This window comes from Bison bison, unplaced genomic scaffold (genome assembly GCF_000754665.1).
Source record: "Bison bison bison isolate TAMUID 2011002044 unplaced genomic scaffold, Bison_UMD1.0 scf7180017864036, whole genome shotgun sequence".
Taxonomy (NCBI): domain Eukaryota; kingdom Metazoa; phylum Chordata; class Mammalia; order Artiodactyla; family Bovidae; genus Bison; species Bison bison.
In genome coordinates this window covers 2,556,738-2,572,123 of record NW_011494608.1, presented here as the reverse complement: position 1 = coordinate 2,572,123, position 15,386 = coordinate 2,556,738, and the positions used below count along the sequence as shown (strand labels likewise).

At 43.1% G+C, this 15,386-nt stretch overlaps 1 protein-coding gene across 1 annotated transcript in view; it reads right to left on the bottom strand.

The window, feature by feature from the left end:
• KHDRBS3 (KH domain containing, RNA binding, signal transduction associated 3) overlaps window positions 1-15,386 on the bottom strand; it is a 98,704-nt gene that overhangs the window by 36,162 nt on the left and 47,156 nt on the right. The window contains exon 6 of the mRNA XM_010834805.1: window positions 5,472-5,667. Within this exon, the coding sequence (XP_010833107.1) occupies window positions 5,472-5,667 (196 nt within the window). The remainder of the gene's footprint in view (window positions 1-5,471; window positions 5,668-15,386) is intronic.

Sequence of the window (15,386 nt, the reverse complement as noted above, 5' to 3'; positions counted from 1 at the left end):
GGGTGCTGTGGGGAGGAACAGGAAGGGACTCTATAGAGAGTCAGAGGGGTGGCCACTAACCAGCGATTGTCAGGTGACAGGATGGAAATGCACAAGACTTCAGAGACAGTAAATAAAGCGACCACACAGACTGTCTGGGGAACAGTCGGCCCTCAGTAGCCACGAGGGGCTGGTTCCAGGACCCTCTCAGATCCAAAACCCACAGGTGCTCAAGCTCCTATATAAGATGGTACAGTATCTGCATATCTACCAACCCCACCCTTGTACCTTAAATCATCTCTGGATTATTTATAATACCTAATGCAATGTATTGCCTGCATGTGGCAAATTCAAGTTTTACTTCAATTTAAAAAATTTCTGAAATAAAAAAATTCTTTTTTCCATTAGTAGTTGGTTGAACGCACAGATGCCAAACCTGTAGATATGGAGGGCCCTCTGTACTTTGTGCTTTCTTTGTATGTGGAGCCTAAAACAATTCATCAAAATGGATTTCGCTTTAGAGATTCATATGTAAATTGGACTCTGCCAGGAAGCATCAAACATGTCCTTTTGTGTAATGACACCAACATTTTGAATTGTTAAAGTGTTCTCATTGAATAGATTCTGGGTTATACTAATTATTTGTCGCTTATTTAATTATTTGGACATAAATAATGAATCAATGTCATTTTGGGAAAAAGATTCTTCTTGTCCTCAAAAAAGAGATGAGAAGTTACTGTAATTACGTCTGATTTTACTAAGTTAAAAGTGGAGCAGAAAGCCCCAATTTATACTCAAATGGTTGAAAACACATCCATTACTCATTTTCTTCCTTTTTGGAAAAAAACTAACTATGTTGAATTGCACTGCATCCTTTAAGTTATTCTTAGAAGACCAGTGTTCACGGAGATGGTTAACCTCTGCTATTCACATGGCCACTGTGAGTTCTACATGCTTTAGTGATAATACTGTTCTCACCATCAGATTTATTTGCTAACAGAGGCTCTTCTCAATGACACATGCTCAGGGAATATTTGTGACGGTGACTCTGATGAAGAACAGTTGGCTCAGATGACATTATAATCAAATATCTTCACCAACTCACTTTGAGAAAAATCAGTCGAATTTCAATAGGCACATTTCAACAAGAAAAACTTTTGCATTACCAGGCTTTCTTGCTTGGGCTAAGAGGAAACACTTTTATAGTGCGCATACTATTATGCCCACTTTTATAATGGGTCATTATTTAATAAAAATAATTTCAACATATATCATAAATTGAGTTTTTCTTGGGCCTAATACTGCACTGGAATACCTTCATTTTAGTACACATAATCTGAAGAACATTTAGTATTCTAAGGACTGAAATATATAGTTTCTCAAAAAAAGCACCAGTTGTGGCAGGATTAAAAGAACAGGTTTCATCTCTTCTTTGTTTAAATAGGCAACTGATAGGACTTCTTTGCATCTTTTATTCTGGAAATAATGGCCTTAGATACTAAATGTTAAATGAAAATTAAAATAAATAAACCAAATGGGTCAGATATAACCAGCAGGTTCTATACAAAAAGATTTGTTACCACAAACATATTTCAAGTAAATCATTAAAAATTACATTTTTGAGTTCTAAAGGAATGACAAGCCTTTTTTAGAGATACAGATGCTCAGAAATTCCTAAAGTGAAAATGCCGGTTCAATTTTTTGCCAATACATATGATAATGCCTTATTTTTTTTTTAAGTCCTAACCCCATCCCGTCCGTCTTAATGGGCTTCAGTTTCCATTGCCCTACTTAAGGCAGCTTATAACCAGAGAATGATTACACTGAAGGGACCACAGAGTGACCTGATCTCCCTCACTGCACCTCCGAGGGGAGCAGTATGCGGGGCCTGCGGCACTTTCCTGAAAGATGAGCGGACCTGACCCTGCCAGCTCGTAGAGCCTGGTCTCAATCCGGCACCGGCTGCTCAAGACAGAACACAGGCCCTGAGTCGTGGATCCCCGTCTGTGCCCTCTCTCCACCCTGTGACTTGGGAAAAGATACAACTCCCCACACCTTAAGTTCTCACAACAGGACCACAATACCTCTGAGTGGCTGTGAGAACAAGATGGCACAACATGTAAGATGGTACCTCATGGACAGCAGTTTCTCATTAAATGTTACATCCTTCTTGAAAGTTCATTCTTACACTCAGATCAGATTTATAATACGTGATTCTATGATTTTCAGGAGTTATACAGAATCAGCCTTCCACCTCTGTAATCTGCAATTGCCCTCCTAACTCTAGAAGACGAGAATGATGAAGGGATGATCTTTTCCCAAATGCCAGCTATCATACTCTTCCTACGGGATGATTAGAGCAATTGGCTTGGAAAAGATCAATGGCAACCTTCATTAGGAAAACTTACCAGGTCTCTGTGCAGCATTGTCTAGTCCAGTAAATACTCACTAAGAGCTTACGATGTGCCAGTGAGACTACAGACTGACAAAGATACATGGTGCTTTTCCTGAAAAGTCTACTATTGTCTGAGAAACAGACATATACTGAGTGAAGACTGCACAATACTGCTAACAAGTTAGATATAAACTGCTAAGTGATGAAAATCAACATAGCACACAGGAGGAGTTTGGGGTGGGTCCTCCACAGTTGGCAATTAAAAAAAAAACTCAGTCTTGAGAATATTGATATTAACTAAGGACTAACTATGTGCTGGCCATCATACTAGGTGTTGAGAATATAAATGATATTCTGATGCTGAAGCTGAAACTCCAATACTTTGGCCACCTAATGCAAAGAACAGACTCACTGGAAAAGACCCTGGTGCAGGGAAAGATTGAAGGCAGGAGGAGAAGGTGACAACAGAGGATGAGATGGTAGGATAGCATCACTGACTCGATGGGCATGAGTCTGAGCAAGCTCTGGAAGACAGTGAAGGACAGGGAAGCCTGGTGTGCTACAGTCCATGGGGTCACAAAGAGTGACTCAGTCACGACTGACTGACTGAACTGAACTCAGAATACAAAGGTGTGAACAGGGTGTGTGTGTGTTGGGGCAGGGGGGTTCTACTTTCATGGGATTTAGAGTCTAATTTATTATTATTCCATCAATGGAGTAATTATTTTAGTATATTCTAAGGAGACCACTTTCAACTTTCCCACTTGTCACAAGAATGAATAACCACTTGGGAGGTTACAGAATCCAGCTTTTCTAAGTTGGATATTCTGTAGCATACCCACCCGATCAAAAATCCTAGAAATTAGCAAACAAACAAACAAAATACTTTTCCCTTTTCCATGCTGCAAAGCTAAGCAGCCAGTGTGAGTAACCTGTAGAATCTCAAAAGGTTAAGACCAATGGCCAATTATATTCAGGACCACCACTGTAGCCCTCTGCTCTCTGAAGGCCCCGCTGTGGTCAGGCTGCAGGAGGCAGGCCCTGGGTGGGAAATGCAGGCTCGGGAATTACACTGAGTGTCTGGGGAGAGCCAGGCATGAGTGTGGGCTCACCCGATGAAGGCTCCGTCCTCCTTCAGAGCCTCCACCCTTGTCTGCTCCTGAAAGGACACGTGGGTTCCTCTGGGGAAGCCACTATCCCCTCCCTGTTGCAGTGGATGGGAGCAGGGGTTATTAAGAGTATATCTTGCAAATCAATTGTTTTAGTGCTTTTCTCATCATTTATCAATAAATGGCAGAGTTAAGCTTAGAAAACCAAGTGCCTTGAATTTCTCTTCCTTTTGCTCCCCTAAACTTTAAACTTTCAAGAAATTTATACTTGTATTCATCTGATTTCTCTCAAGACCCATTAGAGTAAACACTGAGACACAGAACACGTGCGTCTGGTTCACACTATGGGAATTCGATCCACCCCGTTGAGTGGAAAGATGAATTAATGTATGCAAAGAAGGCACCAGGTCTTTCTGAAACAGGCAGATTGTGAAGCCAGCAAAGCTAAGTCCTTTCCCGACTCATCCCATGCTTTTGGCGCAGGGAGGCCAGGATCCACACACCGGCCTGATGATGATGAAGATGCCACCCAGCACGTCTACAGCAGCCAAGCCTATGAGAACTCCAGGGAAGCTGAGGTGGAAAAGAGAAGACACCAGGCTACCTCAAAGGAATTTCACAACATTTGCTTCCTTTCACAACAGTCTCTGCTACCCTCACAAGACTCAACCCTTGTGGATGAGTCTGAGGCCCAACTGCCAGTTTGGTAAGAAGACGAGTAAACAGGACCCCGTCCAACTGTAAGGAACACAGAGACAAGACAGAGACCTGTCCTTCCCCAGCTGAAGAGCCAAGTGGTGAAACTGTCCATGTGGGATTTATGTTTAAAATATACTTCACTGAGCTCCCGGTGTGCCCTCTCTGCTGAGTGTGAGGGGGCAAAGCTCTCGTCCCTGACCCCCAGCACCCAGTCCAGCCGGGAGGCTATGGGGACACCTAGCAGGTAGGCTCCAGTAAGAGCTGACCCAAGTCTGCAAGGGCAGACAGGAAACGCTCAGAGGATAGAGAGGAGCTCTTGAGGCAGAGACCACTGCACAAGCGAGCTCTGGAAGCCTAAGAGGACTCAGCACACTTAAGGAATTACCAGAAGTTCAGGATGACCAGGACAAGGGCTCAGGTCTTTCCAGTGGCTGCAGATGACATGGAAGAAGTTGTCTGTGGCCCAGGGATTACGTCAGACTTCCAGAAACTGTGCAAAGAGGTGCTGAGCTCCAAGCAGGAGACCTCCATTAAGGGAAACATGAAAACCTAGTGCTCTGGGCACTGCAGGACTGGCACTGCTTCCCTTTCTTTGACAACACTTGATATACTCTTCCTTTAATATTAACACTTTAATGACTAATATGACACATCTATCCAGTACTTATTTTCCTCCTTTATGTTAAAATAGAAAGTCATACAAAGAATCCCAGGGGTTCTGTATTCTTGTTAAAGAATCCACTGCTCCCACCCCCTGCTGCCCATTTTCCATGGATGTATTTTCTTTCTCTTATGTTAAGTAAGTCTGTGGACCGTATCAAAGAATTACTGAATGATAAACGGAAAAACTGATTTGCATTAATTAAAAAAAACTAGGAACTTTTATTTTCTTCACTGAAAAAGAATTTCCACTAAAAATCCATATTCAGTAGCAGAGTCTAAGAGGAAACACTTAAGGGTAAAAACAGCTTGTTATAGGCAGGCAATTCTTTTTTAAATGACTGAATCACTCAGAGGCAACCTGTAGTGGATGACCACCATGTCACATGCCTGTGTGACGGCCTGACAGCATGTCTCCTTGGTCCTAGTCTTGAGCCTCCCCACCACCAAAATTCACCTTCATAGTTATTTGACAAAGGAGGTTATTTCTTTCACACTTTCTGTGTCTCTGATACCAAGTATTTATTTAGCACTCAGTAAATGCTAAAGAGCTCAATTTAAGCAGGGTGAGGGATACTGGTCACCATGCCTGATACTGTATCATAGACCATCAGAGCACCTTCACTTACATAGTCTCCATAGGTCTCCTGCGTCGGGGGCGGCGGTGGAGGTCTGTACCCAGTTGGGGGCACTCCTCGTGCTCTGGGAGTGAGCAGTCCTCTTCCGCGACTTACTGGCCCTCGGGTGGAGAGGACGCCCCTGGAAGCCGGCGTCCCCCGTGGTACCCCGACTCCCACCGGCCGGGCTGAGACTCCTCCCCTGCCCCTGCAAGTAAGAGGGTCACATTAGCAATTTGCATGGTGTTCTCCAACATTCCAGTGTTCACATGTACTAATACCTCATGAAAATCAATGTTCCATAAATCTGTAAAAAGAAATAAGGACACTATATGCAAAGAAAACACTAAAGCAAGTCAGGAACAGATTATCTACCTAAAGAAAGGAACTTCAATCATTCAGGCACCTAGTCCAGTGAAAATAAACATGGTAACATCAAAGAAGCCCCAGCATCGGTTTCTGTTTGGGACCCAGAACAGGAAGCTGACATCTGGGGAGGCTGCATCCCCTGGGACCATCACACCCCACCAGAGTCTCAGCCAGTCCTCACTCCAACACTGCGACATGGGCCTTATGGCTCGTCTGTGGACAAGAAAACAGAGCCCCACAGGGATCTTAAGGCTGTCTGAGAACACACAGACGGCAAACCCAGGACCAAAATACACACCAGATCCCGTGAGAGAGGGAATAAAATGGACTTTCTCAAATAACATATCTACTAGATAGGATGGAAAGCATAGTTCTTAAGTGAAATAAACATATATTTTCTGAAGAAGAATGCAACATATTCATGTATTTCTAACATAAAATATGAGACTTCAAGTCAAGAGAAGAAGGAAGGAGGCAGCTAAAACTTGAGCAAGCGTGCAAGTCCCATGAAGAAATGAGGACAGATATTTGACTCCACTGGAAAATACAGGCCCAGCCAGGCCTACCTCCTGTGGACAACGTCTTGCAAACAAGAAGAACCGAGCAGCTGATGGGGCTGCCTGTACACCAGTTCTCTCCTTCTTTAGTTTGATTGGGATAGTAAATACACAGCTGAAAATGCAAATTCCACAAACAACAGAGAAAATTAATGAAACCAAAAGCTGGCTCTTTGAAAGAATCAATAAAATTAATAAACATCTAGACAGGCTAAACAAGGAAAGACAACAATATCAGAAATGAAAGAGGGCGTCACACTACTGACCTCAAGGACATTAAAGATAAAAACAGGAAGATTATGAACAACTCTAGGCCCACATATTTGTTAACTTAGATGAACTGGACTAATTCCTCGAAATACACAAATGACCAAGAAGAGAACTAAATAATCTTATGTTTATTAAAGAAATTTAATTGATAATAATCTTTCAAAAAAGAAAGCATCAGATCCAGAGGATTCACTGGCGAAACCCATCAAATATTGAGAAGAAATTATATCAGTCTTCCACATTCTCTACCAGGAAGTAAAATCAGAGGGAACTTCTCCCAACACATTCCTTGCGGCTGGTCCTTGGAAATGCCTCCTGAAAATTACTTCTGCATTACAGGCTGGGCCTGGCCTGAGCCACCAGGGACGATGGAAGTGGCCGGCCCCAACTTGGCCTTGAGCCCTCATAGGGACCTATCACAGGAGGTGTCTCCCAAGATATTTTTTTCTAAGTCCACCTGTGGGAGTCACGACTGGCCAAGGTGTTGGGAGACAGAGAGGCTGAGAAGGGTGACAAGGCTAGGCTAGGTGGTCTCTGACCTCCCTAGGAAGAGATGTGTGGTCCAAGGAGAAACAAAAGACATCAAGGATATTATAAAATGGAAATAAAAACTTATAAATCAGTATCTCCCATGAACAAAGATGCAAAAATCCTCGAAAATAAAGTAAGATTTATTCTAAGTATGCAAGCCTGCTTCAACTGGTAGCTCAGCTGGTAAAGAAACTGCCTGCAATGCAGGAGACCTGGGTTCAGTCCCTGGGTTGTGAAGATCCCCTGGAGGAGGGAATGGCTACCCACTTCAGTATTCTGGCCTGGAGAATTCCATGGACTGTATAGTCCATGGGGTTGCAAAAAGCTGGACACAACTGAGTTACTTTCATCGAAGGTTGCTTCAACATTAATGAGAATCAATGTGATCCATCCATCACACCAAGAAGGCTTAAGAAGAAAAATCTTAAGATCATATAAAGAAGAAGCAGCATTCAATGAAATACAAGGTCATTCATGATTTAAAAAATCTCACCAAATGGAGATACATTCACTCAAGTTAAAAAAGCACACCTACAAAAAACCTATAACTAATGACACATCAAATGGTGAGAGACTGAATGCTTCCCCTTAAGATTAGGAAGGAGGCATGATGTCCAGCCTTACCATTCCTATTGTACTGGAAGTCCTACCTAACTCAATGAGGCACAAAAAGGAAAAAAAACTTTCAAGATTGTGGAGGAAGAAACAAAACTTTGTTTGCAGGTGACATCATTTCTCTGTAAAAGTTTCCAAAGAACCAACCAGATCAAGATAAAAAAAAAGCAACCATACAAGCAAACAGTAAACCAGAACTAAGAAGCACATGAAACACGGTCTTGGGATACAAAGGTCGTAAGTCAACTGCTCTCCTGTAAACTGCAATGAATAACTCAAACTTGCTAAGTGGCTAACAGTGATAAGCCATGCAAACAGTATGTTTCCATGATATGATATAATAAAAGTAGCTATTTACCCTGTGGTTTTTGTTCCCCAAACTAATAAGCCTAGGCTAATCTGAAAAATATTAGACAAATCCCAAACAAGGAACATTTTACAAAGAACCTGATTGGTATTCCTCAAAACTGTCAAAATCATAAAAAAAAAAAAAGAAAAATATATGACTTTCACCTTTAGGGAACTTGTGTTATCCATTTTTCAAGCATTGTAAGTTAGATATATATATATATATGTTTAAGTACTAGGCCATAAAAATTGGTGCAGTAAAATTGGTGGTCAAGAATGAGGACGCTGGAGTCAGATCTGAATGTGATTCCTGACTGTGGTTATACAACTCTGCCCTTCAGTTAACATTCAAATTCATCAAGGGTCTGAACTTCCCAGGACAGTTTCCTCAGCTGTGAGAACTCTTTTCTTGGTGTTATGGAGAAGGAAAAATGGCACAGGGCACACAAAGTATTTAGCACATTTCCTACTCAAAACAACTTAAACAAATTTCATGTCTCTGAACTGTATTGACAGACATCATATCTTTAGTCTTACTCATCTTTTTATCTCCATTATATATCTAAAAAAATCTTCAATGTAATTAGAGAATAGTTTCTACTTCTGGTACATCTGACACATGACTACATGTGCTATGTCAGTCATTCCTTGTATAATCAAACTAATTAAGGCTCCTGCTTCTTTATCTCATATCCCATCCCTGTGATCCAAGGCACTATATCAATCACAAAATATTCAATATTTTTGACTGTATAACTTCAGGTCTTTTAAATTGAAAACATAAATTTATATTTAAGAACCTCACAATTCTTTCCCATCGGCATCAACACTGTTAGGTTATGTGCCCACTGGTTATAGGAATTACACTAAAGAACCCGTTACAGAGTTTCAGACGAGTCATTTGATGCATGTAGCTCGGGACCCTTACTACAAAAGACACTTTGAAGATTCGTTTCTATGAGTCTGAAACCCCACAGGAAGGGTGTGAAGCAGAACAGCCTTAGTGCTGTATGAGGCTCTTGGCGAGGGAAGTCTTGACGGAGGCACGGCCAGCATGCACATCCCGCTGCACCGCCGTGCACGCTCACCCAACGCTGCAGATCAAGCTCAGGGCAGAGCTAATTGGCAGGATTGACGACATGGGGTGAGAGCAGAAAACGCGTCTGTGAGATGAGATTTAAAATGATAATCAATGGGAACTCGTTTATTTTTTACGTGAAAAGTTGCTTCAAATAGACAGGACTGGGTGCTGCACTGCTCAGAATAGGGATAATGGAAAAGCAGAAACCTAACCCATCTGAGTACACGGTTTCATAAGCTGGCAAATGTGTGTGATTGTAATGCTTCTGTGCATTTGCATTTTTCAGCACAGTGACCTTGATTTCTGGTTTTGCAGGTCAGATATGAAAATAATCGAAACAAGTTTTTTTCCCTGGGAACCGTGCTTTGAATGAATACAAAAAGTTATTGATCCATTAGGAACTAATTATTTAGTTTATATGTTAGTAAGAGGTTTTAGGATATAATGAAAAAGCCCGTGCTTTGGGTTCCAACACACTCAGCCTCAAAACTCAGATCTAGTCCTGCCATCACTGGGTTGCTGAGCCTGGGTTTCCCATCCACTGATTCAGTAAATAAGATCCAGCTCTCGTGGAATAGTTGTGAGGGTTACAACTATATCAAGTAAGTGCCCAAGCAAAAACAGGCACTCATTAAGTGGCGATCACTATATGGACTCTGTCCTTAATACTGTGCTTCTGGCTGTGGACCAAAGAGTGAGGAGAGAGACGGCAGAAGGTACAGCTTGCACTAGGTCTCATCTCACACGTTCGGCAGCAGCATGTGTACGGACCTTCTATACATTTAGCAGCAGTAATGCAGTGTGGTAGAATAAGGGTACAAACGTATATCACGGTGTTTGGCTTTTGTTTATATATTTTATGAGAAGCAAAAGTACAGAACAAAACAATGAATTTGGTGAATTAGCTCAAGCCAGCTCCAGCATTATTAGCTGGGTGAGGCCTGGGCCTCAGGAAGAGAACGGCCTTTAGCTGATTATAGCAGGGGCCTGTGGATCTAGTCAAGGTCTAGCCAGTGTCACAGTAAGAAAAGCGCTCTCTGAGATCCATCCGGGGATCAGCCTTGATGCAGTAATGACCTGAGGGGTGCTTTACTTTCCCACAGAATCCCTGACATGTGTGACAGCTTTTCTTCATCTCTGATGGTGTGTGCTTCTAAGAGTCAAGTATAATCATTGAGATTTTTTTTTTCTTGCCAGAGGTTGAGAAGGGAATGAGAGGTCAGACAGAAGGGAAAGATAAATGCAGCCTGAGGTCTCAATCCCTCAGACTAAACATAAGAAACCGCCAGGGCGAGGGAGACTGACGTTCTGAAGAGAGGACTGGGGCAGCTCTCACCCGGAGCACCTCTGCAGATCCTGACACGTGGGGCTGGGCCCGCTTCTCCTCTCACACTTTACTTCAGCACCCACAGCACCCAGGCCTGGTCTCAGGGCAGCGTCGCTATCAGGAGGTCTAGGCTGGGACTGAGACTGTATGTCCAGCAAGCTCTCAAGTGCTGCTGTGTGTGGCTTGGATCCAGAGCTTACAGACCTGTTATGAAACCTGCTGGCTATCTCTCTTCTTTCCCCTGTGATTCATCTGATAGGGACAGAGTGAAGGGACAAAACAAGGGGTTAAACAGTTAATCCCCCTAGGTGATTGTAAGTATCCTCAGAAAAAATATGGGAGACTCCTGTAAGTTAACGATTTCCCAAGAAAGCAGGTTTGCTTAACCACAAAACCAAGCAGGCTTGCTGAGCAACAAAACCATGAAAAAAACATGAGACATGTCCCCAAATTATGAAACAATGGTGGCATGAGCCCCACATCCTGCGCGTGAGCTCAGTAAGCTAGTGATCCTAAGGACATGCTCTCTGCACACGTAAACAATAATCTGTGGACCCAGCTTGACCATATAGGGACAAGAAAACTCCCCTGCTCAACTGATGATGGAGGAGAAACTGTAAGAAGTATCTGTGCTGCTGCTGCTAAGTCGCTTCAGTCGTGTCCGACTCTGTGCGATCCCATAGACGGCAGCCCACCAGGCTTCAATTTTTAGTGAGGGGTCATTCTGAGTAACCAGAAAAGGAATTATGCCATAGTCTAAGCTTCAATGGGACAGTTAAAAAAATTAAGTAGGATTTGGATTACTGTGTGCTCCATGTTCTGTCCCCATTTCACTGATGAAGAAAACTAGGCTTAGTGAGGGAAGTCCCTTGAGACCATGACTAGGAGGGCCTGGGTGACTCTGATTCTCCTGCAGCCACACTCCAATTCCAGGCATATGGCGCCACTTTCCTGCTTTCAAGCCCTGGCCCCTCTGTGCGGGATGACTTCGCTCTCCTGAGCGTGTCAGTGCTCACGCTCCCCATTTTCATTTCTCTTTCACTTCACTCTTCCTCATACCCCTCGTCCTCTTTTCAGCCAGTCTGCCATCACTACTCACTTCTCTGACTTTCCTCTTACTCTCCCTGAACAGCCGGACAATGACTCGGTCACCATCTGTGTAGCTTCCCTTCCTGTCACAGAAAGAGCTCAGGAAATGTGTGACATTAAATGACCTAACACCAAAAACTGACTTCACGTTCAAAAAGGAAAAAAATTGATTAAACTTTTGAAAAGCCAGGGTGCTCTGGTGCTGTGACCAGGAGAACCGTGCTCTGTTCCACGCTGGCATTTACAAGACAAGTTCTAGTTGCAAGTTTTCTCATTGTTTGCCATGTTATTTGCCTCAGTTAGTGTCTTCCCCAAACCTACTAAGGCGATTTTACAGGCTTTTCTCCTGTCTCTCCTTAATCCACTCTAGTATGGCTGTACTAACTCAGAGAGCACGAGGGAGGAAAGGCAGTGCGTGTGAGGACGGAGGGATAGTTCTGGGCTTACAGCAAGACAAGCAGAGAAGCTCATTTCCAGGGAAAGTCCTCCAGCCTCTGCCTGAAGCGAGGAGCACATGTGTCCTGATCACTGCCTGGGTTTCCAGGGCACGGACAGTAGACACAGTTGGAAGGAAGGGGTGAGACAGTTCTGACAGGTCAGGTGGTACAAGATCCTCAGAAGGCAAATCCAGGAGGGACTCAAACAATTTATATACCATCCCAAATTAACAGGTTTTTTTCCAATTGGAAACTTATAATTTAGTAGAAAAAGAAATAGATCATTTTTCCTATTTCCAGCCTTTCCTTAATAATAAAAAAGGACTTTTTAATATAGATTGGTAGATTAATGCAAATCATATCATATGCTGGTGAAATATTTATGGCCCATATATTAACTATTCAGTTTTCCCAATAACATTTCTCATAACTTCACCTACTGTGGAGAAAAACATATCATTTTCTCTCACTAAAACAATCTTCAGTATCTATGATATTATTCATAATCCATTTTAAAAAGAGAATAGGTACCACGTGAAGGTTAGTGTTGATGCGAAAATGAGGGTGACCATGTCCCGTCTGATCCCATGGTTGAGAAGTTACGTGGTGCCCACTAGTCAACGCGACTGTGGCTAGAATTTATCAGCAGCTGCTGATGTGCCAGCCGTATAAAAACACAGTATCATTAATATCAGTGGGGCATGATCTAATGCTAAGACGACAAATGATCACCATACGCTGACAGTTCACACAGCGTCTGGAAGCTGCAGATCTCTGAGGTGACCCCATGACAGTTTAAACCCCTCATGGCAGCCTGCAAGTGTGCTGCAGAGTCCTGCACTAGGCACAAAGGCTGGCAAGTGCAGTCTGAGGATCTAACCTGATACTGCCATCCAAGAAAAGAAGAGAGAAGGAGCAGGCAAAATATGTGAAGAAACCGTAGCTGAAATTTCCCCCATTTGATAAAAGGTCTTGAGTTGATAAGGTAAGCCTCATCTCCTAAGTTGAAACAAACCCACCACATGTAGCACCCAACACTGGAGAATGTGTATTTACTACCTAGAGAGACAGGCTGTATTCACTTTTTTCCCCCTGCTGTCTCTGGTAACAAATGCAAGGAGAGGACACTGCCTGCTACTCCGGGGAAGAGCCAGAGGGGTCAGAGACAAGGCCAGTGGAAAAGGTACACAGAACCAGCCAGATGTTCTGCAGAGTGGAAGGAAGGGAGCATCCTTGAGGGCTCAGATCTGTCTCACATAGACCATCCAGGCAGCAGCAAAACAAGGGGTAGAAACCCTGTGGAGAAAAACATAAAACTAAACAAAAGTTTGCCTGGAGTGGCGTCAATCCTAATTTCCCTGACACTTCTCTGCTGGGGTCCTTGCAAGGACCGAAGTGACATATCACAGTCGGCACAGGGTAGACTGGAAAAAAAGCAACTTGCTCATCTCCTAGTAAGAAAGGCGTAAGTTTAGTCCTCTCATCTGAAAACTGAATGAAAAGGTTTTATTAAAGTATGTATTACTCCCTATGGCAGGATTTAATTTTAGATCATTTACATCTTTTAGCAGAAATGTATCCTAAAGTGAGAACAGTGGGGAACATGCAAGAAGATTCCAGGAATGACCTGCTCCACTGAGACATTCCCCAGTGGTGCCATCCGAGTGACCAGTCCCAACAGGCGACTCCCACAGTAAATCAGTCACCTGGCAGACAAGAACTACACTAACAATACTTAAACGTCAACACTCCATCAGAAGAGTCTAAGGAATTTGCAAACGTACTGAATTCACTCAACATTTATTTCTGAGTCCTATATGCCATGTATTAGAGACACAAGGTCCTTTAAGGTTCATGTATGGATGTGAGAGTTGGACTGTGAAGAAGGCTGAACACCAAAGAATTGATACTTTTGAACTGTGGTGTTGGAGAAGACTCTTGAGAGTCCCTTGGACTGCAAGGAGATCCAACCAGTCCATTCTGAAGGAGATCAGCCCTGGGATTTCTTTGGAAGGAATGATGCTAAAGCTGAAACTCCAGTACTTTGGCCACCTCATGTGAAGAGTTGACACATTGGAAAAGACTCTGATGCTGGGAGGGATTGAGGGCAGGAGGAGAAGGGGACGACAGAGGATGAGATGGCTGGATGGCATCACTGACTTGATGGACGTGAGTCTGGGTGAACTCCGGGAGTTGGTGATGGACAGGGAGGCCTGGCGTGCTGCGATTCATGGTGTCACAAAGAGTCAGACACGACTGAGCGACTGAACTGAACTGAACTGAAGGAGTCACCAATGAAAATGTGAACAAGTCAGAAAGGTAAATTCAGTTTGATAAATGCTGTTACATAACCAAGAAGGGTGTGTGGACTGGCTCCTGGGCTACACGGTGGCCCTTTCAAACAAGGAGATGGCAAAGGCTTCTCAGAAAGGTGCCTGGGTGTACTGAGAGCAAGGTGCTGAGGGGTGGGCAGGCGACTGCAGACAGGCCTTCCGGGAAGGAGGAAGGAAGGCCAGGGACATGGAGAGAGACTGGGATGGCCTGTTTGAGGAAAAGAAAGGAGACCAGTCTGGCCGGAATGCAGAATGAGAAAGAGGATCAAAGAAAAGTAGATTTATGGATAATTTTAGAGCGAAAATCAAAATGACTTCCAATGACTTCGATGTGGTGAAGATCCACCAAGGAGCTTCCAACAGTCCCAGGACTAAAGTGCGAGGATGCAGTAAGTACATTTGTCTTTCATTTTATGACTGTTTTTAGCCATTTAGACATCATGAATTCTATAACTATTTTCCTCAGCTTTGGCCACTAGAAAGGACAAAGCATAATCTGGAGACCAATTTTGCCAACCTTACAAAACAACATGCACCTTTTTGTGTATTAATCAATCTCACTCTTAGGATTTTTGTAATTTTCTACCATAATACTTTCTGTATCAATTAACTTTTATTCTGTTAGATGAATATTAACTTACAGAAAGTTACCATATGATCTGATGAGGAAAAGTAGTAAAAATACAAATTTCTCATCGTAGTTTGTATTAATCATGCTGTAATTAAAATATAACAAAAGTGACAGAATGAAATGTCTATGGAAAAATGGCAAGGGAAGAATGGGTGGAAGAAAAAAAAACAAGATTCTGAATGAAAACTGAAGGGGAGGCTCAAAGAGAGAGGCAGGTTTCCAGAATCAGACTGCCCGCATCCCCCTGGGTTCCCTGCCCACTGTCCTCATTCATGACGTGGTGACGAGCAGAACAGCACCCGCCTCACAGGGCTGTTGGTGAGGCTTAACCTAGTCAAG